A 26,257-nucleotide genomic window follows, 5' to 3' on the forward strand; every position below is an offset into this window, starting at 1 on the left:
TGACTAGCATGTGCACCCAGCTTATGGTATGAAAAGCAGTGCAGACTCCAGTAGTAAAGCTTCACCGTATACTGCCTATTTTTAAAACATTTCATTATGCAGCAACAATCTGAAGCACACCCTCTCCTTTCCAGCACTGTCAATCAATGGGCTGGAGGGATGGAAAGTATTGCCAATGTGCAGTAGGCCGGGGGGGGAGGGAAGGGAGGAATTAAAAAAAAAACTAAAACACACCAAAACACACCACCCAAACCTCCCCCCCACCCCCCGCCCAAAAAAATAAACCCCCCAAACCAGTCTTCCTTCACAAACAGCTAATCCCCACACCTCAAGCTGTAGGGCTCGTTTACTGACAGATGCAGGATCTCAGCACAGTAAACAGAATTTCCGCCACTATCGCAAGAGAGCAACCTCCTTTTCTTCACATCTTCCTGCAGTGCATGGGAAGAAAAACCCATTTGTTTTACATCTGTTTGAGCTGAGAATTTAGGTAAGAATTTGAAATCTGTGCATTAACAAGCCAACTGCCTTCACTGGCAGGACGTTCACCACAAAGGCTACTAGGCACATGAAAGGATTACCAGCATTGCCTATATGTTTATCATATGTTGTATGAACAAAATATCAAAATAGTAAGATAAAGATGAACTTTCCAATAGACCGTAAGAAAAACTATCCCATAAAGCCATACGTCACGGATATACAGTATATTCTTAATTCATCCCTAGCACACACAGACACACCTTTTCTGCCGATCCCCATCCCCACCACAGCGCTTTTGTAAGTAACTTCAAGAAGGGAACTGTAATCATTCTCTGCTGCTAGATACAATCATCTGATCCACAGTTTATTAAACAGACCTTGAGAAACAAGACCAAAACCAAGCGTTCACCAGTGTAATCTAGACTCAGAGTCACTTCATTAAATCATCCGCACTGTTGACTTTAGTAAATTATCACTCTCACCTCCAACTAGTTTCTGTTGTGGCTGTATCTCGAACACCGGTTTCTGTGATGTCAACAACCCGTTTCATTTCATTTGCCTGCACCAAAGAGTACTCCAAAGTAGGAATACGAGCGAAGCACAGATAAAAAACTTCCTTTTAGGTAGACTGACAACCTAGTAAACACGGAGACCTCTTGGGGAACACGCTGCAGGTCGGCGGCTGCCTCTCAGCACCCAGACCCGCCGTGCAGCCTCGCCTCCCGTCCACGGGTGGCCCCAGCAGCCCTTCCCGTGACCGCACACCACTTACCCGCGTCTTGCGGCGCCGGTGCCGCTCCGGGTCCGAGTACGTCCTGTCCACGGCCAGCGCCGTGTCGCTGCCCGGCATGCTGCCCCGCCGCTGCTGCCTCCTTCTCCTCAGCGGCGCCCGCCAAAACCCTACGCGCAGGTACGAGTCCCGCCAATGGCCGCCCAAGCGGGACTGAGAGGGTCGCGGCTGCCGCCGCGGTGCGGGAGGGACCGGCACGCCCGGAGGGAGGGGAGAGGCGGGCCCGCCTCTCCCCTCCCTCCGGGCGTGCCGGTCCCTCCCGCACCGCGGCGGCAGCCGCTCCGCTTCCCCTCAGCCGGCACACCCGGATTAACCCCTGAGCTCTCCGGATCCCGCCGCTGGCGGCAGCCACGCGTTGTGGCGCCTATCGGTCGGGTAGTGAGGGGGCCGGGGCTGTGGTATTTTCCCCCTCTCCTTCGAAACAGGGAGAGTGCCGGAGGGGAGGAGAAGGTGGGAGCGAACTTTAGGCAGAGGGAGTGGGCCATAAATCGCGCTTGTTTCAAATTTAGTTTTAGTTTGATCCAAGGGCTGGAGCACCTCTCCTATGGAGACAGGCGGAGAGAGGTGGGGCTGTTCAGCCTGGAGAAGAGAAGCCTCAGGGGAGACCTTAGAGCAGCTTCCAGTGCCTAAAGGGGGCCTATAAGAAAGGTGGAGAGGGATTTTTGACAAGAGAGAATGGCTTTAAACGAAAAGAGGGTAGATTTAGATTAGATATAAGGAAGAAGTTCTTCACTGTGAGGGTGGTAAGGCACTGGAACAGGCTGACCAGAGAAGTTGTGGCTGCCCCATCCCTGGAAGTATTCAAAGACAGTCTGGATGGGGCTTTGAGCAACCTGGTCCAGTGGAAGGTGTCCCTGCCCATGGCAGGGGGTTGGAACCAGATGATCTTTAAGGTCCCTTCCAACCCAAACCATTCTGTGATTCTATGAATTTTGAACGCCAAAGTTTCTGAGGGGTGGGGGGAAGGAGGAGCTGAGGCAACAGTGATCTCATACAGGTATAGCTGGACAGAGGGGTGGCAGCCCCATTCCTCTGCTGAAAGCCACTGGTAGGGTTCAGGCTTTTCGCTAAAGCTACAGCTCTTGGAGGGTTTTGCCATCAAGCAGACATCTCAACTTCCATTAAAAGAAACCTAGACTCTGTGGCTACAGCAAAACCTGACAAAACACAGCAAATCCTAAAGGCTCAGAAGTCCAAAGGACAAAAAAAGGAAGAAACCAGAAGTATTAAGTATGTTGTTGTTTTGGGGCAGACTCACTTGAAAGGTTTTGACTGTTTGCAGCAGCATAAAGCACCCTGGACACAGCTGAGTGCTGTTGCTGGAAAGCCCTTGATACCTAGAAGTTTCAACAACAAACATGTATAAGAATTCTATCAAACCAACTACATAATCAGGATCTACATTTTACAACATGGGCAGTAGAGCACAGCAACCAATTCATTCCCCACTTCTGCACATTACACAAGACAAATCCTTCAGCGGCAGCTTCACACCATGCGTATGAACACCCAAGGAAAACTTGGTTTTTGGGGCATGCGTATGCCAATGCACTTAAATTCCTAGGAGTTGAGTGGAGTTCCTGACTGGTTTTTGCGCTTATCTTCAGCCTACCTATGCTGAGGAATGTATTTAAGTCAGTACCACTTAAACAATTTTTAATAGTAAACTACTCAGAAGTGTAAGTAGAAAACTGTTTTTATAATCACTCAGGAAGTTGTACAGGAAATGTATTGTTTTCTTTTCTGGAATAAACAGAATAGTTGAGTTGCCGCTTCTACCTTGTTACACACGGCAGTAATCTGGAGTTCCTTCAGGCTGACTCCTTTGCAACAGCAGCAGGACTTCACCTTTTAGGTGCAGTTGTTACTGTGCTCGTGTATGGGTCGCGCTGCTTTTCTTCTCTAGTTGGAGACAGCAACAGTCCCAAGGCCTGTGCATATACAAACATACATAATCAACACAGCTAACTATCCTTTGGGGGCTTGCAGCTCTTAAAAAGTATTTCCCTGCCACCATGTACATTTTTATTGGAATCCTATGTTCTGAGATAGCAGTGAGATTGGAGGTTAATTATCTGACACATAGGCCTCCTTGGTGTTTGCAGGTAATGTGGTCTTCAAAAACGAAAGACCTGAAATTCCAAAGCAAAAATAAAATCCTAGACCTCACCTCCAGGTGTTTCTTCTTTGACTTTAAAACCTTTTTTCACCAAGTTATCCCAAATTAAGCACCAAGTGCTTTTACTACGGGAAGCATTATTTGTCCACTGCAGTATCCAAAGTAACCAAACTAACACAGGATACCGGCACACAGGCGATGACTTCTCATGCAGCTGAACAAGATAGCTGAAGTTAGAAGGCTGCTGCAAAAAAGATTGAAAATGGGAATTGGATTTCTCCAGTCCTTCAGCTCAGACATGAAAGTTCATTCATGACTCAAAACGTGCCAGAAGGTGGGGAACTCCAGAGGTGAAGGTCAGTAAGAAATTCAATAGGCAAATGTTGTGGGTTTCAGGTTTTCATTGAAGTCATAATTGCACATTTCCAAAGGGAACTGTGCAGTTTCCAGCCTCTAGGATGAAACATCCTTATTCCTCAGATACTTTGGGGAGTGTTTTTAAGCCTTGCCAGGTGTAGTTGATCAAAGCATAGAGAGGGAAGTAGTTGGAAAAGGAGCACATAAAAGGCTTTGACTGCTTGACTCTTCAGTAATACAAGCCTTATTATAAATCATAGTTCAGTCAAAAGTTTAAGAGTTTCATTTAAATAATATCAACTTTATTTAAATAATACCAGCAAACTAGCCACAAAATGATGAAACTTATCTTCAAGATGAAAAGAGGCAGAGATGTGCAATATATATTTAGAGGTGCATCATGTGTGGTTGAGCTCAGTAGGATTAGCATACATACTAATACATTTACGAAGAAAGCACTCTCCTAGCGTAGCTTCTGAGACGAGAGGATAACACAGTTAGTCTCATAATACCTAGGTGTGGCACTGGCCACACCTTCCGATCAAGCCTGTGGATCCGTTTGCTTGGGTGCTGCTCTCAGTGGCAGCAGTTACTGCCACGCATACCAGCAACGATAGCTCCAACGTCCTGTGCCAGCAGTGAAAGCCCCGGCACTGGGTGGTTCCTGGAGGAGCTGTGACCATGGGGCAGCCAGCAGAGCAACTAGGAACAACCGCTGCACGGGGCAGCGCATGATCGTGAAGGAGAAATAGCTGCTTTGGCAGAGGCACTTGTGCCACAGTTGAGGAGAGCCCTTCAAAGACAATCAGAGTGCTGGAGCACCTCTCCTATGAAGACAGGCTGAGAGAGCTGGGTTTGTTCAGCCTGGAGAAGAGAAGGCTCTGGGGAGAACTCTGAGCAGCCTTCCAGTACATAAACGTCTAAGAGAAAGCTGGAGAGGGATTTTTTGCAAGGGAATGTAATGACAGGATGAGGAGGAACGGCTTTAAACTGAGAGAGGGTAGATTTAGATTAGATATTAGGGTTGGAATTAGATGATCCAAAACAGGCTTGTCACGTGGAGCCTGAGATTTCTACAGACAACTCCTGTCTCACTCTTCCCTGCAAGAGCTACCTCTTTGCCATCCATTTCATGCTGCATGATCCTGCTCAGCAGACACAGCAGTCCCACCTGTGAGCCATGAATTATCTCTTCTGATTTATGTGTAGGCCACGAAGGGAGAAGTAGCAGCAGTGGCAACAGTGGGATTACTTAGCAAAACCCAACTCCCACACAGTGTAATCCCGTAGATGGGTTGTACACACACACTGGGGAGTATCACAAGAAAGGAAATCTCTATGGAGATGGAAGGCATGCAAATTCTGTCATTAGGAGGCTGGCTTGAGGTTTAGCCCTGTTCTCTTTCCAGTTTTATCATGAATCTGGATCTCAGCAATTTACTTTGCTTCTTTGGACTTCCACATTTGCAAAAGGAGAAGCACAGCACATCTTTCTGCAGAGAACCTTAAGCTCTCAGGAATAAAAAATGCTATTATTAAATGTTGTTTTCTGATATTTGTTGGGAGGAATTAAACATATGATGTCAAGAGCATACTGGCAAAGGTACAATCAGGAAGAAGGCGAAGGTCCCTTTTTCCACAATGGTAACATCTGTTCTCTAAACAGGATACTGGGGCTTCTTATGCGAGACATTTTAACATAGCCTCCAAAGCTTTTTTCCAAAAGCTTGTAACAACCAGCCTCTGGGGAAAAGGTCTACGTGTTGACAGACTGCCACTGTGCCATTTCTGATGGCAAATGGGACAGTGCTGAGTGACGTCGGTCTTGCAGTTATCCGTAAGCCCACTGTCACGGTTCTCAGTTTATCTGCCAAAGCATGAGCCTTTCACACCCACAGGAAAGGAGATACTCCACTTGTCTGTACCCAGCCTGAACTACCAAGGGATCACACTGAGGCTTACAGATTGCAGTGCCAGGCTGTGACATTCATTCAGAAGATGTTGATAAACATTCAGATATCAAACTAAAATTTTAAATCAACTCCTCTCCTGCCTTGTCGTCTCCTCACTAAGAAATATTTTGTGTGCTTGCAGGATGTAAGAGCCATGGGCACTCTGTGAATACCCATTTACCCATTTTCTACACAGGAAAAAACTCCCAAACTAAGACTGCCATTGTGTATTAGTGAGATACATTGATAGTGGGTGAAGGATAGAGAAGCAAATGGAAAATTCCAGTTGAGGGTAATAGTTCTCCGTCTTCCTCCTTTCCCTTGCCTGCTGTCTTTGTCCCTTGCTGTCTGATGAGAGGCAATGTCAAGCCCTTTCCTTCTGGTACTGCATAGGAAATTTCTGCTACATAATTCCTCATTGCTGCTGCTGAGTGACAGCCATAGCGCAAACAGAAGCGACAGGATGGTGGCAGTGTTTTGCATTTCAAATGCTGTGAATAAGAGCCACCTTTTTAGCAGACTTGAATGCTAGCTGTTCTGCGTACCCAAGAACTTGCCTGGAGCCCAGCTATTTACGCTAAAGACGACCCATGTTGCAGAGGCAAGTACAGAATTCTCCCTCGGGCAACGTGAGCGGTTGCTGCTCATCAGCTTACAAATATTCTTCTGCCTCATAATATGTGATTTGGGGCTGCATAAGTGTATGCAGCCTGTCCTGAATCAGCCACTTTGGTATTGCCATGAGGTATGCAGGACCCACAGCTGCAGCCTGTTGGCACATAAAGGTGTACCCCATCCTAAAATATGAATGTGAACTTGCATCCAAACTGTTTAGACTGCAGCCAGAAGACATCCAGCCTGACTCTCCTATTACTGCATATCCTGGTAATTACATCATTGCAAACTTTTATCCCAAATTAAAATAAACAAGCCAAAACCTCAAACTAGACATAGCCCGTGAGTACAGGAATTGCTCTCAGGATGTGCCACCTCTACCCACTGCTCAGAGAAGTGCACACAGCCCCCCCTCATGTGGCCTGTAGCTTGGTAGCTGACATATGAGCTCCTAAAGGCTCTGTATGTCAATACACCACAGCTTTCACCCTACTGCTTTATGGCCGTAGCCTCAAAGACATCCCAGCTCAATTTGTGGCTGACAGTTGCATACAGAGGCTGTAGACCATGCTGGATAGGAACCTGTCAATTTTATTTGTCTATGAAGTGCATTGCCTGGCTGTGGCTCTGTGTTAGTTATGTCATGCTAAATACGTGACATCAATTATTTCCATATGAAGAGACAATGTCAAATGCAGGAATAGGACCTCTTTGCCAGTTAACCAGAAAACACAGATGGGTTATGAGAGGCCAGAAAAATTAATGATTATCCACACAAGCCTACAGCAGTTCCTGGTGAGCATTGCTACAGCGCAGCCCTTTGGGTTTCACTGCAGTGACTATCTACAGAGAGGCAAGTTATAAGGACATGAAGCTCAAGTTCCCTATCTGCTATCAAAGTCGACCACCTACAACTCATTTGACTATGGTTTTGTCAAATCTAATTCAATGCAATATGAAAGCTTTCCTTTACAACCAGGTGAACAGGGAAGTGTGATAAAGTCAATTATCTGGTGAGTTAACTGAGCGTTAATACAAGATAAATATGGTTAAGCGCCCATTTAAGGTGAGCATAATAAAACCAGAAAGCTCCTTCCAGTTTACTTCTCAATCTGCCAGACCTAAACACGTGACATCCAGCTCTGATCTGGGTGACAGGGACTTGAAAGATTAACACCAACTAAGCAAAAAAGCCCAAATGCCACTATGTTTGTTTGGCATCAATTCACCAAGTGCCCCATTTTCACAACAAACATTTTAAAGGCAGCAAATTACAAACAAAACAACACAGCATAGCACAGACATCTGCATTATGCTACATAAATTTGTGTCAACCATCATTCATAACTATCCAGCAACACACTCCCTTTACTCAGTGAAATATAGTCATTTATCAAGGAGCCAGTTCTGAGTTTTTACTATGTATTAATATATAATTCCACAGGATAGTTTTCACTGAACAAAGTATTTGCTGTATTTGTTTCTTGGTCATATTGCTAACAGGTATAACATTCATTTTACTTTCATTTTATAATGCTTTCTATGGAAACAATCTAGGTCCATTGATTAAAGTTTTGCCAATTGCTCCAATATGCAAAGCCTTTATCACATATTTCTGCATATTCCACAGCAAATTCACTCACTACTTATGTCCCAAAGACAGGAGCAGAGTTTCATAACTTCCTGCATGTAAGTATTCGTTCTTAACAATATCTAACTGCAGCATCTTGTATGCATGCCTTCCTGCATCAGATCTATACAATTAATGGCTACTGGAATCACGATTTAGACTGGAATTTAGATTTACTGAGTTTAGACATGTGACTAGTTGACCACAGAAGCAAGTGATAAACTATAACATAATTCCTATTTTTAACTGTCCTGGTGCTGTCAGATGGTTCAGAATAGCTTGTGAGAGAATACAGATTTTAAGCAGAAAAAAAGAAGTCTGAATTTTTAACATATGCTCATACTCATCCTTTTGGGCCTTAAAAATCATATTTCCATAATCTATTATTCATTATGAAATTTTGGGGACAATTTTTGAAAGATTGAAATCTTCTGCTTCGCTCTTATACAACTGGTGAAATGTATGAGATATCATTCAGTACAACTTTCGTATCCCTGGGACCTGAGTTTTAGCAGGAATATATAAGCAGCAGCTGATTTTGCAATGTTTTTGGAAACTGTAGCAACACAAGATAGAGCCCTAGCATTTCAGGGGAGTTTTCCCCTGAAGTTCCATTAATGGAGAAAGTTACATCATGAGATCACTAGAAAAGGGAAGGGTGGAGATAGAACATTTGCTGATAAAAATTCCTATTCTGCTATATAGGTATGTAATTTTCTGAAACAAGATTAACACCTTTTTCCCAGCACAATTGTAACTGAGCTTTTCTTACTAAAGTTATATCCATGAAGGGTAGGATTCGTTTTTCTTTACCTTCCTAACCAATAAAGGTCTGCCGATAAAGCATTTACATGTAAAGCAATCCTAAGGCTACAGAAGCGCAGAGAACCTCAGTGTCCACAGACACCTGACAGCACTGCTGAAGGCACCCTGCAGCAGCCAAACAGTTCTGTGGCTGAAAGAAACTGAAACCCCTCCGCCCTTCCAGTGCCCACCCTGTACTCAGCCAGCCCTGCCCATCACCAGCTAGCCTCAAGTGTCACTGAAAGTTGAAGCTGTCCCTCTTCCTGCCTAAAAACCCCACAATTTTGGCCGCAGGGTCAGCTCTGGAAGGTTGGCAGGTAATTGCCTCTGCTCAAGCTACAAGTAGCTCCATACTTCTTTTTGTAATCACCTCAGGCCAACAATTTTACACGTCAGACATTTTTCAAGCCCAGTATAAAGCCATGACATTATCAATAAGAATCTCACAGGCACATGCTTACAAATCAAAATGGGGGAAAAAAACTGTAATAATTATAGGCTTGGTAGTGAAACTGATCTTTTACAATGTTCCCTTGAATTGATCTGTGTTTGTGTGTATCTCACACACATACACAGCCTTATAAATAAATTTATTTCAAGTATTATAAGGGGAGAAATGGAATGTTCCAGCTTTCCTATTCTTCTAATAAAGATTAATTATTACATGTGGGGTTTGAAACACTGGTAATTAGGAGACTCAGTAGGAAACACCGGAGCAGTATATAAACTCTAATAGCAACATAAGAACTCTAATAGCAACATAGTATATATCATGAATAATTAACAGTTCTCAAGCCCGGGCTTATAAGTTACCACAATGTTACACAGCTGAGCAGAAGTTCTGTTACAGAAATCAAGACAAACCCTTCAGAAACAAGCGGTATCACTAGACAGAGGACATGAACGGAATGTGCCTACCTTGCAACCCACTCTGCCACTCACCATTTCCAATGATTTTCAGCATTTCAAAAACACAGGTTTGATACATTTACGAAACAACAGAGCATATTTTTCAGTAACACTCACCAAAACCTTGCATTTCTTTCGATGAAAAGTTGTCTTTTTTCTAAATGACACGTTTTCTCACATTTTCTCTCTTTTAAAACAACATATCACAAACCTATCACTGTTTGAAAGCAGGACAAAACTCCTGAGAGTTATTTGGGTTTTCTTTTCATTTCTGCCACAAGCTTTCATGAAAATAACCTACCATTTTCCAGCAGTCTTGTTTTGCACTGCCAAAACTCTAGGCATGAAGATTTGCTTAAGCTGAAAGGCGCAGTTCTGCCATGGCTGCTGAACTAAGTCGCGCTGACCATATACCTGTATCTCTGCTGTAGCTGCACAGGGAGTAACAGCAAGCACCTGCAAAAGAGCACTCTCTATATACAGCCCTGTTGCGTAGCTGAAGGACCATCCCAGCTACAGGTGGGGCCTCCCGGTGTCACCACCACCAGCTGAGATCAGCAGCCTCGAAACTACAGGCGCGGGAAGTTAACAGAGGCCCCAGGGCCATAAAAAGAAATGGCCAGTTACTGATACCAACCCGGAAGGTACCACGTGAGCTGCCCACAGGGAGTAACATTGGCAGAGGAGTACTTACACTATTTACTTAAGCTGCCATAAAAACTACTGACTGCTTGGATGCCACTACTTCAGGGTTAGTATGTAGAATTGACGACTGGTAGCCTGTAATGCTACATGTGTATGTACTAGCAGGGCAGGGAGATCTACCCATTTGTGGTCTAGTATTTTATCCTTGAGGCTGGGTTGTAATTTGGTGGCAACAATGGTGTGTTGCCCAGAGAGTTGATCCAGGTGCAAACTACCTCTGAAGAGGTAGTTTTATTTGTCAAGACAAAATAAATTTTATTCAATTGCAAAAATACATACATACGAGTTTTATTACCTCTCTCATCTGACTGGCTGCACAGCTCCTTAAGCCTGGTGTTGACTCAGGAAAACGGACAGGGAATCAGGCCTGAGGGCAGAAGGCAGAACCTAGCAGAAGTAAGGACTAAAGGTGTTCATGCAATCATATTCTTAGTTGCCAAGGGTTTAATTGTGTCATAGTGTGCTGGGTTTTTAAAAAGGTTAATTATCCTTGTAAAAGATAGAGTGAGGATACAGTCAAATGTTAAGCCATTTAAAATTTATGGCAATCTGTAAAAGCATAGGCACCCCAAAATGAACTATTAAACCTTTGAAATTAACTATTTCCTCATTTCCTAACAGAACTTCAATAATAGTATGATTCAGTCAGGCCTTAGAAAAATAACAAACAGCTTAATCCAAGCAAAAACCTAGCAGGAAGCTTCAGAACAAATCTTCTGGTAAAGCTGAGATCAGCAATTATATCTGAGTATCATAATACCAGCTGATGAGGAGGGAAAGACGAAAACTAACATGACTGCCTGAAGGACCAAGAATAGTGCAAATGTGGCATTAGAACATCTAGAAGATCCGTGGAGGTAAAGCATCTGAGGTATGCAAACGCTTATCCGGTTTGCTAGAAAAGGAAGAAGTCTTTCTATATAACTAAAATAACTGACCCAGCCTGTCTTCTCTAAGAATGTGTCATCTCCAGAGGATGCTTCACTAAACCTGCGTAAACTTTCTCCTGATTAGTGATAATGAAATTTCCTTTAGCTATCTGGACTTCATCTGGTCAGTCCCCAAAACCATAATGCATTTATTTTTCTAAGCCATCCAGTAGTAAGAAATAAGGGCACATCTGTACACAATACAGCTCAGTGATGCACAAAAGAAGTAGATAAGCTCAACTAAATCAATAGGGAACTTTTGCAATCTTCTGTAGTGAATGGAGCAGCAGAATAAACATTTAAAATTTAAACAATGTCCCTAAGCATTTAAATAGCTTCCTATTTAATTTAAAAAGTGAATCCTCTTCTTAAGAATAAAACCAAACTTTTAGTAACTGCTCTCAGCAAGACATCTTCAGCCCATCTATCAACCTCACACAGCAATTTTAAACCAGAAGAGATTAACAGATCTCAAATCAGCAGGTTTTTCCTCCGCAAGGTGTGTTTTCTATTTATGGATAATTTTTTATTTCCTCTTCACACGCACAGAGCTAAACCCCCTGCAGCTTGTTTGCATTGCAACTCACTAGCCCCAGAACTTCTTGACACAGCCCTCTTGTTTCCTTCTGTAACTTCTAGATCTATGCATATACAAATGTGATATTGATAAACACATGCACATGAGCATTCATTTTCCCCTCTTCTACTTTTCGAATATTCCTCGGCAGATGTGAATGACACTTCCAGCAAACAAATCCCTACTGTTTTCAACATGTCTTCATACTGCCCTGTAATCTCAGAAATAAGAAAAACACTAGACAGGAAGCTTTAAGGTTAAAAACATACTGCTCAAGCTACCTTTTCTTTGTTCATTAGGTATTCTACAGACATATATAAACACACATTATTAATTTATGCCCTCCCAGTACTTACAGCATTTTATAGGCAGAGCGAGCAGTTTACATCTGACACTGAGTGGAGTGTAGGGGGGAACAGCCACATCAGAGGAGGGCCACAAAGATCCTCAGAGGGCTGGAGCACCTCTGCTATGGAGACAGGCTGAGAGAGTCGAGCTTGTTCAACCTGGAGAAGGCTCCAGGGAGACCTTATAACAGTCTTCCAATACCTAAAGGGGCCCTACAAGAAGTCTGGAGAGGGACTTTCTACAAGGGAATGTAGTGACAGGACAAGGGGGAATGGCTTTAAACTGAAAGAGTTTAGATTAGATTAGATATTAGGAAGAAGTTCTTCACTGTGAGGGTGGTGAGACACTGGCACAGGTTGCCCAGAGAAGCTGTGGCTGCCCCATCCCTGGCAGTGTTCAAGGCCAGGTTGGATGGGGCGTGGAGCAACCTGGTCTAGTGGACCAGGCAGGGGGGACTGCCCATGACAGTGGGGGTTGGAACTCAGTGATCTCTAAGGTCCCTTCCAACACAAACCATTCCATGATCCTATCCCATCCTGACTTCAGTCTGCCAAAAGCCTGAGCAGTTGTCAGCTGGGCACTGTGTTGGAGGGACAGTAAAGAGCAAAACAGGGCAGTGGGAAGAAAGTTAACAGTTTCTTTGAGAAAGGATGTATCAGGCTCGGTACATTTTTACCACAAGAAGAAATAAATCAGTGGACTTGTTCTGCATGTTACAGGTGGATTGGAGGGGTTTCTGAGTTCATTTTTAGTAGTTAATTCTTGCAATAGATTTTTTTGAATGTCATGAAATTGCAATAAACTTTTTGACTTCTATGAACATTACCAATTTCCAACAGCTAAGGGCCCTCCCAAATATCTTCTGGTGTCGCTGATGGGGTTTAGTTCACTAAATTGTAGACAGCCATTAAAGTAGGGAAAAAATCAGTCCCATAATTGGAATGAGCACGTTCTTCTCATGTTCTGCAGAACCATTCAAATAAGACACAGCATCAGTGTCTGTAGTTTACTATATTCCTGCTGGAGATGTGCAATGAAATCTTGCTTTCAGCCAGTAGTAAATTTGAAATTCCTTTCACCACAAATTCTATGGTGAAATGTCAGATACAGAGCCCCCAGTCACACTTACTTGTGTGTGTCCAGCCATTTCAAGCTAGAATTTATATACATAAATTGTATTTATATACATAAATACATATATTTCTAGATACATATACATACTTCTAAAAGAATATGCAATAGCATCATTTCTTGAATCAGAAGTATGAGAAGCTGTATGAAAAGCTGCAGTTCCAATACTGAGCAGCTGCAGTGTTTTCATATTAATAGGTTGGCTGCAAGCTACGGGAGCACTTCCACCAGGACAGTGTCTCAGGCAGAGGGAAGAAATACATAATTTGGTCTAGCTGGCTTTTCCTAATTCCATTTACTAAGAATTAATTGAATGAGTGCAGAAAAGCTACCTAAGAGCCATATACATGACGACATAAGAAATTTCAGAAATGTCTCCAGGTTTCTGTATGCATGTTACTTCTCTGATTCAGATCTAATGATAGTAATTAAACTGATTTTGACCATCAAGGATTTGATCAGCATATAGTGCTGCTGCTTAGATGAACAGAGATTCCTGCAGATGAGACATTGCAATTCAGTTAGACTTTGTAGATGATGCTGTCAGTACTGGTAGCAGCAGTCTCTGCTGTGGCAGAATTTACCACATAGGTGAGATACCTGCTGCAGTGGATTATCAGGACTAATACTTTAGACTTTGAAGTTCATATAGTTTTGCAAAGACACTGATGTATTTATGGAAGTACTTTGATGACTATGCTGACCTTCTCAGATCGTGGCACCTGAGAAAGAACATAGAAACTATTTTAGAGATTTTATAAATGTGCACATACAAGTTATTGACTTAATTTATGGCCAATGGCTCTTCTGTGAGGTTATTTCAAAGGCACACTGATATTTTACCAAATTACTCATAATTCAGGGCTATAGTACATGCATCATTTATTAAAACTTCACTTTCCCTGGATAATCTACTTGGTCTTTTCATTTTTCATCTGTCTTTCCTTAAAAGAGATCTGGAGAGTATTAAGGCAAGGCACTAACAAAACAACAGGGAAAAAACCCCTAACTTTCAGATATGGCCACAGCACTAACACTGCTAAACTGGGGAGTTGAAAAGCCTCCTGCTGCAACCTTTTATTAATATTCAGCCTTGATCTTTCTCCATACTTTGATTTTGTGGCTTACTTGAAAGACTTGATACATACAGGATCTTTCAAATATTTTTTATAATATATATATAAAAATTGGTCATAGCAACTGTGCTTTAGTACAACACAAACAAATATATCTCAGTGATACTGTTAAGCAAATAAGAGACGACACTGTTCCCAGAGCAGAACCTCTTGAGGTCTCTCTGTGTTGGGCTCCATTCCACTGCCGAGTATTTTTGCAGTCAGCACAGGATGAATTTCACCCCTCAGAGAGTTTCCAACCAATCTCATTTCTGCCAGCCTCTCCGAAAGATGGAGGACAGCGGGTGCATGCCTTAGACAGATGAATTTGAACTAAATCACAAGACAGACAGATGTTGTTAACTGGGTTTCTTCTGCTGCTGAAAGCTGATGCCTCAGCTGTGTACTAACGGAAATTCTTGTCAGCAGAGATGGTTTGTTTTGACCATGCTATGTCATTTAAGTGTTATAATAATAACAGAAATTGGATTGTTTTTTGGCAGCAGCCAGTTTTCAGGGGGCACTGAGAAAGTTATAACTGATACTAAAAATGGCAACAAACCTCAGCAATCTGCTGTGTAGGTGATACTGCAAGACACATGAAAGCTTGCCTGAAACAATCCACCACATCTGTTGGCGTGCTGTAATGCAGCGGTAGCACGTTTTGAATTTGCTCTGAGGTGAGAAAACTTCATGTAAACAACTGCTTATATTTGTCAACATCTACCTCTCAATGTGTATTGATCACTGGAAGCCCAAAAAATAAAACCACTGTGCAGTGCACATGTTTTAGCTGCAGCTCCAGCAAAAAGAGTGTTTTCTCATCCCAGGCGGAGGACAGCGAGCACTTTCTTTCAGTCTGAAATTGCTTCATTTGCCATGGAGTAAACACATCTGATCCTTCCTCCAGCAAGAGCAGAGGAGGAGGGGGCTGGGGTGGCAGATGTCACCTTCTGGGTCCTCGAGGTGCTGACGCGCAGGGCATGCGTCCTGCTCCCTCCACTCATGGGGTGGGTAGAAACTCTGCTGAGAGATATTGTTGCCTCCACTGATGTGATATGATAAATTCTTAGGCTGGGTGGTATTTTTCTTTTCAAATCTACCTGGGGCCTTATTTACTAATGCCAGTTACCCTGCATGGATGCCCAGCAAGGACTGATTGGCATCAGATCATCTCAGGAGAAAACAAGATGCACCATCAGTAGCTCTGTCTTTCTGTTGTTAGGTATTTCAAACATTTTCAGATGTTACACTGCTTGAACAGGACCCTGGGGACTGCCATGGGAAGTTACTGGAGCACATATGATTTTGTAACCCTTCTCCAGGTGCGTTTTTCCAAAATGGAGTCAGGGATGGGGACAGGAGAACAGGCTCAGTGGCTGAGGCTTACTTGGAGGCCTTTATGCAAGAGGCAGCGATGAATCCTATGTAAGAAGCTGACAGACAAAGTAGGAGAGAGCATGTGGTACTTGGTGTCTGTTCTTGTGCAGGATGGTACAAGAATGGACGAAGGTACCTACACCACTTTTCCAGCTGCCCCAGCCATTGAGTCGGCTTCATTTGGAGCTCGGCTAAGGTGCCTCTATACAAACGCCCGTAGTATGGGGAACAAGCAAGAGGAATTAGAGATGTGTGCAAGGCTACGGGAATATGATGTCATTGGTATCACAGAAACATGGTGGGATGGCTCCTATGACTGGAGTGTCGGAATGGAAGGTTACAGGCTGTTTAGAAAAGACAGGCCAGGCAGACAGGGAGGGGGTGTTGCTATCTATGTCAGTGATAGGCTAGAGAGTATGGAACTCTGTCTGGGGATGAGTGATGAGGTAACAGAGTGTTTGTGGGTCAGGATCAAAGGGAAAACAGCAACAGGGGACATTACGGTGGGGATCTGTTACAGGCCGCCTGATCAAGAGGACTCTGTGGATGAAGCGCTCTACAGACAGATAGGAGCAGCCTCACGCTCGCAGGCCCTGGTCCTCATGGGGGACTTCAACCATCCTGACATCTGTTGGAGGGACGGTACGGCCCGGCACAAGCAATCCAGGAGGTTCCTCAATTGTGTGGAAGACAACTTCCTCTTTCAAGCAGTAGAGGAGCCGATGAGGAGAGGTGCCATGCTGGACCTTGTGCTCACCAACAGGGAGGGACTGGTTGGAAATGTAACGCTCCAGGGCAGCCTTGGCTCTAGTGATCACGAGATGGTTGAGTTTGAGATCCTCAGGACGGTGAGAAGAGCATGCAGCAAGCTCACTGCCCTGGACTTCAAGAAAGCAGACTTTGGCCTCTTCAGGAACCTCCTTAGTAAGGTTTCATGGGATACAGTCCTAGAGGGCAGGGGGGCCCAAGACTGCTGGTCGGTATTCAAGGATCACCTGCTACGTGCTCAAGAGTGTTGCATCCCGACTAGAAGAAAGTGCAGCAGGAGGGCCAGGAGACCTCCATGGATGGACAAGGAGCTGCTGAGGAAACTTAGAGGGAAAAAAGAAGCTTATAGAAGGTGGAAGCAAGGACAGGCGGCCTGGGAAGAATACAGGAGCATTGCCCGAGAAGCTAGGGACCAGGTTAGGAAAGCTAAGGCCCAGCTAGAATTAAGTTTGGCAAGGGATGTAAAAGATAACAGGGAAGGATTCTATAGATACGTAGCAAATAAAAGACAGACTAGGGACAATGTAGGCCCTCTCCAGAAGCTATCAGGAGAACTGGCTACCATGGATTTGGAGAAGGCTGAGGTTCTTAATGACTTCTTTGCCTCAGTCTTCACCAGCAAATGCTCTGACCACACCACCCAAGTCTTGGAAAGCAAATGCAGGGACTGTGAGAACGAAGACCTTAGGCCCACTGTAGGAGAGGGTCAGGTTCGAGACCATCTTAAGAACCTGAACGTGCACAAGTCCATGGGACCTGATGAAATCCATCCACGGGTCCTGAAGGAGCTGGCGAATGAAGTTGCTAAGCCACTGTCCATCATATTCGAAAAATCCTGGCAGCCTGGTGAAGTTCCCGATGACTGGAAGAAGGGTAATATAACCCCCATTTTCAAGAAGGGGAAGGTGGAAGACCCGGGGAACTACGGACCAGTCAGCCTCACCTCTGTGCCTGGCAAAATCTTGGAGCAGTTTCTCCTGGAAAACATGCTAAGGCACATGAAAAACAACGAGGTGGTTGGTGACAGCCAACATGGCTTCACTAAGGGGAAATCCTGCCTGACCAATTTGGTGGCCTTCTATGATGGAGCCACGGAACTGATGGACAGTGGAAGAGCAGTTGATGTCATCTACCTGGACTTGTGCAAAGCATTCGACACCGTCCCACATGACATCCTTGTCTCTTAAATTGGAGAGACATCAATTTGATAGATGGACCACTCGGTGGATAAAAAACTGGCTCGATGGCCGCACGCAAAGAGTTGTGGTAAATGGCTCGATGTCCAGTTGGAAACCTGTAACGAGTGGTGTCCCTCAGGGATCGGTGTTGGGACCAGTCCTGTTCAACATCTTTGTCGGCGACATGGACAGTGGGATTGAGTGCGCCCTCAGCAAGTTTGCCGACGACACCAAGCTGTGTGGTTCGGTTGATACGCTGGAGGGAAGGGATGCCATCCAGAGGGACCTTGACACGCTTGTGAGGTGGGCCGATGCCAACCTTATGAAGTTTAACCAAGCCAAGTGCAAGGTCCTACACCTGGGTCGGGGCAACCCCAGGCACTGCTACAGGCTGGGCAGAGAAGAGATTCAGAGCAGCCCTGCAGAAAAGGACTTGGGGGTGTTGGTTGACAAGAAGCTTAACATGAGCCGGCAGTGTGTGCTTGCAGCCCAGAAAGCCAACTGTATCCCGGGCTGCATCAAAAGAAGCGTGACCAGCAGGTCGAAGGAGGTGATCCTGCCCCTCTACTCTGCTTTTGTGAGACCCCACTTGGAGTACTGTGTGCAGTTCTGGTGTCCTCAACATAAAAAGGACATGGAGCTGTTGGAGCGAGTCCAGAGGAGGGCCACGAGGATGATAAGAGGGCTGGAGCACCTCCCATATGAAGACAGGCTGAGAAAGTTGGGGCTGTTCAGCCTGGAGAAGAGAAGGCTGCGTGGTGACCTCATAGCAGCCTTCCAGTATCTGAAGGGGGTCTACAAGGATGCTGGGGAGGGACTCTTCCTTAGGGACTGTAGTGGTAGGACAAGGGGTAATGGGTTCAAACTTAAACAGAGGAAGTTTAGATTAGATATAAGGAAGAAGTTCTTTACAGTGAGGGTGGTGAAGCACTGGAATGGGTTGCCCAGGGAGGTTGTGGATGCTCCATCCCTGGCGGTGTTCAAGGCCAGGTTGGACAGAGCCTTGAGCCACATGGTTTAGGGCAAGGTGTCCCTGCCCATGGCAGGGGGGTTGGAACTAGATGATCTTAAGGTCCTTTCCAACCCTTACGATTCTATGATTCTATGATTCTAAAACTTTCCTGCTTCAGGGGCAGCCTCCAGAAACAGCTGTGACCTTTTCCTTCATCTGTGCTTCCCAAGAATGAAAATACAGTCATAGCAACAGGAAAGGAAATCTTTCAAAGTAAAGTAACCCTTCAAATCCCCAGGAGCATAAATATGCACCAACACTGTATTATGCCTTAAAATTTTCATGGAACTTGAAATGTCCGTGTAGCCTCCAATAGGTCATTTACCTCGCAAAAATACCAAATCCCTTTAAAGCTGAAGACACTAATGAAACTGTGACCCAGAAAACCATTTCTATTGATTTTTCTTCCTCTTGTCTGCTGTTGATGTAAACATGCTTCTCATTCAGAACGACTTACTTTTAACCCGTGTTTGCACCATTATCTGGACATATGGGGAGGAGAAAGTGATAGGATATGGAATAGTGCAGGGGAGGAAGCAGCAGTATGGGAAGAGCAAGAAAGGCAATGTGCGCTATATGCTTGCATTTTTCAGAGCAACAAGCGTGTTGATTTTTTAATACACCATTATCCTTGCTTTAAGTTCCCCAGAGAAGACACTAACAGCTGAGAGGAGCCAGTGAGACACGGCAGCACCACCTGGCACACACAGCATGGGAGCATGCAGCAACGCCAAGCACGGCTTCTCTCTCGCTGACCTGCAAAGTCCCCAGCCTCTGCGGGGGTGCAATGGGCTGTGCAAGTCCTACACTGGCCAGCGGAGGGTAAGGGCAGGCTATAGGGGCTGTTAGCCATATACCACAATACATGGAGGAGGTATAAGGTAGGGAGATGGGAGCTTAATGTCTGGGTCAGAGGCCAGTTAGCTCTGCCACTGTGAGAGGCCCAGAGGACTGTGTCATCCCTCCTGACAGATGTAACATCATCCCTTGATGCTTCACTTTTGGTAACCCAGAGCAGGGCAGAAGATAGATGCTTATCATGGAGAGCACTGGAAGCAATACCTCCAGGATGGACCATCTTTCTGAGGGCTGCTGCAAGACGAGACAAGTTGGAAAATGGCAGCATAGCAAACACAGAAGTCTGTAACTTTGAATTATAGAATGGTTTGGGTTGGAAGGGACCTTAAATATCATCTAGTTCCAACCCCCTGCCATGGGCAGGGACACCTTCCACTAGACCAGGTTGCTCAAACCCTGTCCAACCTGGCCTTGAACACTGCCAGGGGTGGGACTTTCTGGGCAACCTGTTCCAATGTCTCACAACTCTCACAGTAGAGAATTTCTAGTATCTAAGATGTTAGGAAATCTAACTTGCTGAAAGATGTTTTGGTTTTCCCTATGAACCCTGTACTTTATGCATAGGATTTGCCCATGTTGTAAAACTGAGAAGGTGCAATGTGTTTTTAGAACATTACTGCTGGTCTGTAAACCATTTATTGCCTAGCACAATTGCCATGGGTTGGGTGGCCCCCAGGTTTCTCAGCAGTTAAGTAACCTGTGTAACCAAGTCAAGATTTTAAATTCTTTCAGATCCTTTTAAAACATCATATTAAAACTCCCCTCAAACACAGAGCATAGATTTGAAGTGTGCACATACACACAAAAAAGTCAGCTTCTATGTAACCCAGTAATTCCTCGCCCAGCACATTTATACAAGGACAACAGAGGCAGTATTTTTCAGCCTCTCCCTTTTTTATGACCATTATACAACAAGGTAATTAAGGTCAGCTGAGGTCATTGTTCTTTAACCGAATTCCCAGCCCTGACAACAGAAACCTGTGTCTGATCTTTGGTTTAGGGAAAGATTTTTAACCTTGTTTCCACCCACCACTACTGTTATAAAATTCCACTGGTGTGTGTTGGCTGCTCATTTTTGTTAAACACCGGGGGCTGTAACGTTGTTCCTTTGCAAGGCTGAACTCTCAGCAAGACTGCCCGGAAAGCAGGCATGTGGTACAAGGTAGTTCAAATAATTTAGTATCAATAATTAAATACAAGACCTACACACACCAGTTGCAAGCTTAGTCTTTGCTATATTTCCCCTGATATTTGACTGCTGAATTCCACTACCATAACATTTTTCTTAAAGGCCTGGACTATTTGAAGCAGCAATACAAAAAGAATTGAAAAAGGAGGGATAAAATATGCCAAGGAGAACAACATGGTAACCTTCCAGGACAGCAAGTCTAGTCAGGTATCGTGAATCACAGACAGAGAAATCACAGCTGGGCTTTAAGCTGCCATCATGGACTTTCCTTTACAAGCATTTGGGTTACAATATCAACAGATGCGGAATTTGGGGTTTCAGCTACCAGGATGACTAATGCAAATAAATCAGCACAGCAAAGTAGGTCGCAGAGTCCCCACCTCACCTGCTGCTCCCAGAGTCACAACACGCTTGCTCTCTTCTGCTTTGATTTCACATGTTAGTTCAGCACTCGCAACTATTTCATTATTTCAAATAACTCTGGCATTTTACATGGAGTTTATTTCTCTTACTTCTTCATTTTAGTCAGTGGATTCAGGTGCACAACAAATGGTTTTACACTGATAAGCAGAAGAGCCTTAATTAAAATGCCAGTTAAAATAGTAGCAGAATTACAGGGACAATTCTTTTTGAGCCATAGGCATTCACAGCTGAAGATAATGATTAAACTTCTGCAAAAAATGTTCTTTATTTTGAACTATCAGCCAGCAAAGTACTCAGAATGCATAAATTAGACTCCCCCAGAAAATAACATTCTGCACAAATAAGTTATTCTAGTGGCAACTAGAATTGTGAGTGGATGTGTCGCTTCCCCATCTTGTGAAACTTAATAAAAATGCCACCAGAGATAATGGGCCATAAATAGAACCTATATTTTTCTATTCAGTTAGCATTGCCTCATCTAATGCAAACTGTTTGTGTCAAAATAAGATCTTACTTAATGTTCAGTAAGTGTTTAAATAACTTACCAAGTAATAATGACGCAGAAGTACTGATATAGACTGTAAATTAAGAGCTGTTTATTACTTTGTACCTGTGCACTTGTTTGCAACACTTCTGTAACCCTAGTTGATCTTTAACCACTGTGGTGATAAAACCAGCGCATCACAGCGCAATGACCAACTGAATTAGCAACTTCTGACACTTCAGCTGTGTTCCTACTCAAGAAGTGTATTGTGAAAGTCATTGCCATCCCACTGAATGCAGTTTAAACAGCTGACATGCTGCTCTGGGTCCAGCAGACCTCTGTATTGTGAGGCAATCCTGGGTTACAGCAGCCCAGGTACAAGATGGCTGAGGGCTCCCCTGAGTGTAGCTGTAACCCAGAGCACACCAGCTCATCACCTGCTAACCCTGACAGGGTCCCTGGGGCTGCTGCTCATGCTCACAGCTCACCTTCTGCCTTGGCTGCCCTCAAAGCTGCACCAGTCCACAGGTATTGCTGTTACCCGTTGGCACTATGAGTTCAACTTGAAAGAGGAGCTGCAGGCTAGAACTTGGGCTTCATCCATGGACAGTGTCGTTTTTCCTCTTTTGGGTACACACAGCCTATTATTTTTCCAGTTCATTGAGAGAATTCTCTAATTTGTGAGTATATTATTTTACTGCGCATTACAATAATGTCAATGATAAAAATGTCACACTTCTCTTGAGGATGTCATTAAAAATCCACATCAGACCCTCACTGCTTGAAAATAAATAGATAGATCATAGAAACATAGAATGGTTTGGGTTGGAAGGGACCTTAAAGATCATCTAGTTCCAACTCCCCTGCCATGGGCAGGGACACCTTCTGCTACACCAGGTTGCTCAAAGCCCCATCCAACCTGGCCTGGTTGGACTATTTCAAATAACAGATGCAAATAAATGTTTAATTTCTTTGTTTGTTCAGCTGAATACTGAAACAAAATTTCTAAAGCCATCTGTAAATCTGCCTAAGCCAAGCAGTGGTAGTGTGGAGAATCTGGCACTTAGATTTGCAGTCAGACATTAGGGACCATACTGTCCATGCCTTCAGCATCAATCAAGCAGTATACTGAATTGGAGCTGCAGAAAGCTAACTTGAAAGTTAATTTGATGGTACCCTGCTAGTTAAAAAGCCCCACAATGTTGTGTGGCTACAGCTTCAGTACTATTGCCACCTATAGGTATTCTTCCCTTCATTACAAAAAATAATGCAGTGAAACATGCTGTCCTGGCACCATACACTGATAAATTCAATTGTTACCATGTAATTCACTAAAGATGTAACACCATCACCTCTCTGGGTACAAGCTACAATTTGCTGAGAGATTCAGTAAAGTGCTACTCACTTGAATGAGGAAAAATGTTAAAAAATCCAGTGGCAAAAAGGCTAAAAATATAAATTCTGTTTAGTTAGACAAAAAAAAAAAAGACTTGCTGTATATGAACAGGCACTATTTTAGTAGTTAGGTAGTTTCTGCAGACAGTAAAATCCTGCAGAGGATATGCTTGATGGTACAACCCAGGCAGTGAAGCGTGCCAGTGTTCAGGTTCCTCTAGAGCAGCAAAAATCCTGCAGCCAAAGCTAGCTCAGGTCTCTGCTGGATGAGGAATTAGCAGGTTTGGTAACCCTGAGCTGCAGCTGAGAACACGACATGCACAGAAAGAATGTGGTTGTCTGTCTTCACCACCTTGTCTAAGAGGGGGAGCAACAACCTTCATCTTTTGAAGGTACGCTTGGACAGTGCAGAGTGCCTTCTGAGCAAGCTCTCTAAACTTTCAACTTTTTTCTCTTCATTTGGAAATATATATATTTTTATTAATAAAAAGGCAATTTAATCATCATTTTTAGTGGTGACTACAATATTTATTGCTCAGACTAATCATCACTTACGAATAAGCGAATCACAAAGGTTTCCAAATGAATCATAGAATCATAGAATGGTTTGGTTTGGAAAGGACCTTAAGATCATCTAGTTTCAACTCCCCTGCCATGCGTATGGACACCTTACACTAGACCAGGTTGCTCAACGTCCCATCCAACCTGGCCTTGAACACTGCCAGGGATGGAGCATTTACCACTTCTTTGGGCAACCTGTTCCAGTGCCTCACCACCCTCACAGTAAAGAACTTCTTCCTTATATCTAACCTGAACTTCCCCTGTTTAAGTTTAAACCCTTTACCCCTTGCCCTATCACTACAGTCCCTAACGAAGAGTCCCTCGCTGGGATCTTTGTAGGACCCTTTCAGATACTGGAAGGCTGCTATGAGGTCTCCACGCAGCCTTCTCTTCTCCAGACTGAACAGCCCCAACTCTCTCAGCCTGTCTTCACATGGGAGGTGCTTCAGCCCCCTGATCATCCTCGTGGCCCTCCTCTGGACTTGCTCCAACAGCTCCATGTCCTTCTTATGTTGAGGACACCAGAACTGCACACAGTACTCCCATGGGGTCTCACAAGAGCAGAGTAGAGGGGCAGGATCACCTCCTTCGACCTGCTGGTCACGCTCCTTTTGATGCAGCCCAGGATACGGTTGGCTTTCTGGGCTGCAAGCGCACACTGCTGGTTCATGTTAAACTTCTCGTCAACCAACACCCCCAAGTCCTTTTCTGCAGGGCTGCTCTGAATCTCTTCTCTGCCCAACCTGTAGCTGTGCCTGGGATTGCACCGACCCAGGTGTAGGACCTTGCTCTTTGCTTTGTGGAACTTCATGAGGTTGGCATTGGCCCACCTCACAAGCATGTCAAGGTCCCTCTGGATGGCATCCCTTCCCTCCAGCATGTCAACCAAACCACACAGCTTAGTGTCATTGACAAACTTTTGGAGGGTGCATCAATCCCACTGTCCATGTCACTGACAAAGATGCTGATCAAGATCAGTCCCAACACCAACCCCTGAGGGACACCACTCGTTACCCATCTCCCATTGGACATTGAGCCGTTGACCACAACTGTCTGTGTGTGGCCATCCAGACAATTCCTCATCCAGCAGGTGGTCCATCCATCAAATTTATGTCTCTCCAGTTTAGAGACAAGGATGTTGTGTGGGACAGTGTTGAACGCTTTGCACAAGTCCAGGTAGATGATGTCAACTGCTCTGCCCCTATCAGTTCTGTAGCCCCACCATAGAAGGCCACCAAATTGGTCAGGCAGGATTTGCCCTTAGTGAAGCCATGGAACTACTTAAGCTTACAATCTGGTTTTAATAGTGTTTCCCAGATTTACACAGGTGGATGGGTGCACGTACCGACAGAGATGAGTAGTTTTGTCTGGAAAGTTGAATACTCAGTGCAGCCACAGATTTATCTTCACCATTGCTGCCCCACACCATATTAATAGTCTGTATATTCCCAACATTATTGGCAGCACTAAATCACTGTGACTAACACTGCAGCTATAGCTGAGGCTGTAATTATTCCAGAGTCAGAAAGCGATAATATATCCACTCTGAAAACAAAATTATTTAGCATATGCAAGTATACAGAATACAAATGCTGTTAATATGTCTTGGTCTTTCATGTTAATGGATCACTTCAATCCAAATGCAGATTTTTCGTTTGGCATGCCTTTTGTCATGTGCATTAAAAAATATGAGCTGATAAATGAAACAATCATCACTTAAATACCACTTACCAGATAAACCCAATTGTATGTGAAGTTCCATGCAGTAAGGTACAAAACAGGTGTATATTACTATCCTGGACATCTCCAAAATCCTATCTCTTCAGGAGAGCCAGGTTCACACTATATAAAGAGAAATTACAGAGATTTCTTGCTAGAAGTACCTGCTTTTCAATGGTCTACTTTTAAGGCAAATGACCAAGTTTGAACTTCACCAGGCTCAGGCTCCTTTACTAGATTTCAGAGAGGCAGTGAAAAAATTGTTTCCTTTTCCTCATTTTCTCACACTTTCATTCAACAACATTTTGTGCACAATTGAGTTCTAGCTGTGTCTCCTCTTTTGCATGGGATCTTTCCATGGCACAACAAAGAACAGGTTGTTTTTCAACAGTAGAACTGGGGGGGGAAACAACAGGAAAAAATTATATATGCAAGCATCATCCTTAAAGGAAGTATCTCTGGTTTTGTAATTAACTACATTTCAACCTCATGATATCTAATTAATCAGAAATTGCAACTGAGTGGTCAGGAAATGTCTCAGAGCACAAAACATATAATCTTTGAACAGACATAAACAGCATGAAAAGCACTTATCTGAAATCAGGAGACGCTCACAAACCACTGCAAATCTCACAGTGGGGACAACGCCCCAGCTGAAGTGGGGGAGCGTGATAGCCAAAACAGCTCTTGGCTGTTTCATCTCTAGAAAATAACACTTGTTTGAGAAAAGATGGTGCATCTTTTTGAACTGGTACGAAGCCACTGACCAAGGAACCTGCCATGTGTTAGAAGAGGCACAGCCTGCATCCTCTGCACCGCACGAGAA

At 44.1% G+C, this 26,257-nt stretch overlaps 1 protein-coding gene across 3 annotated transcripts in view; it reads right to left on the bottom strand.

Moving 5' to 3' along the window:
• Positions 1-26,257, bottom strand: part of TMCC3 (transmembrane and coiled-coil domain family 3) — a 151,826-nt gene that overhangs the window by 51,760 nt on the left and 73,809 nt on the right. The window contains exon 1 of one of the 3 annotated variants that reach the window (XM_030479710.1): positions 1,256-1,474. The exons of the other annotated variants lie outside the window; for them this stretch is intronic. Within the exon in view, the coding sequence (XP_030335570.1) occupies positions 1,256-1,333 (78 nt within the window). The 5' untranslated portion in view covers positions 1,334-1,474. Of the gene's footprint in view, positions 1-1,255; positions 1,475-26,257 lie in introns of those variants that run through there. 3 annotated transcript variants of the gene reach the window in all.

This window comes from Strigops habroptila, chromosome 3, assembly GCF_004027225.2.
Source record: "Strigops habroptila isolate Jane chromosome 3, bStrHab1.2.pri, whole genome shotgun sequence".
NCBI lineage: Eukaryota > Metazoa > Chordata > Aves > Psittaciformes > Psittacidae > Strigops > Strigops habroptila.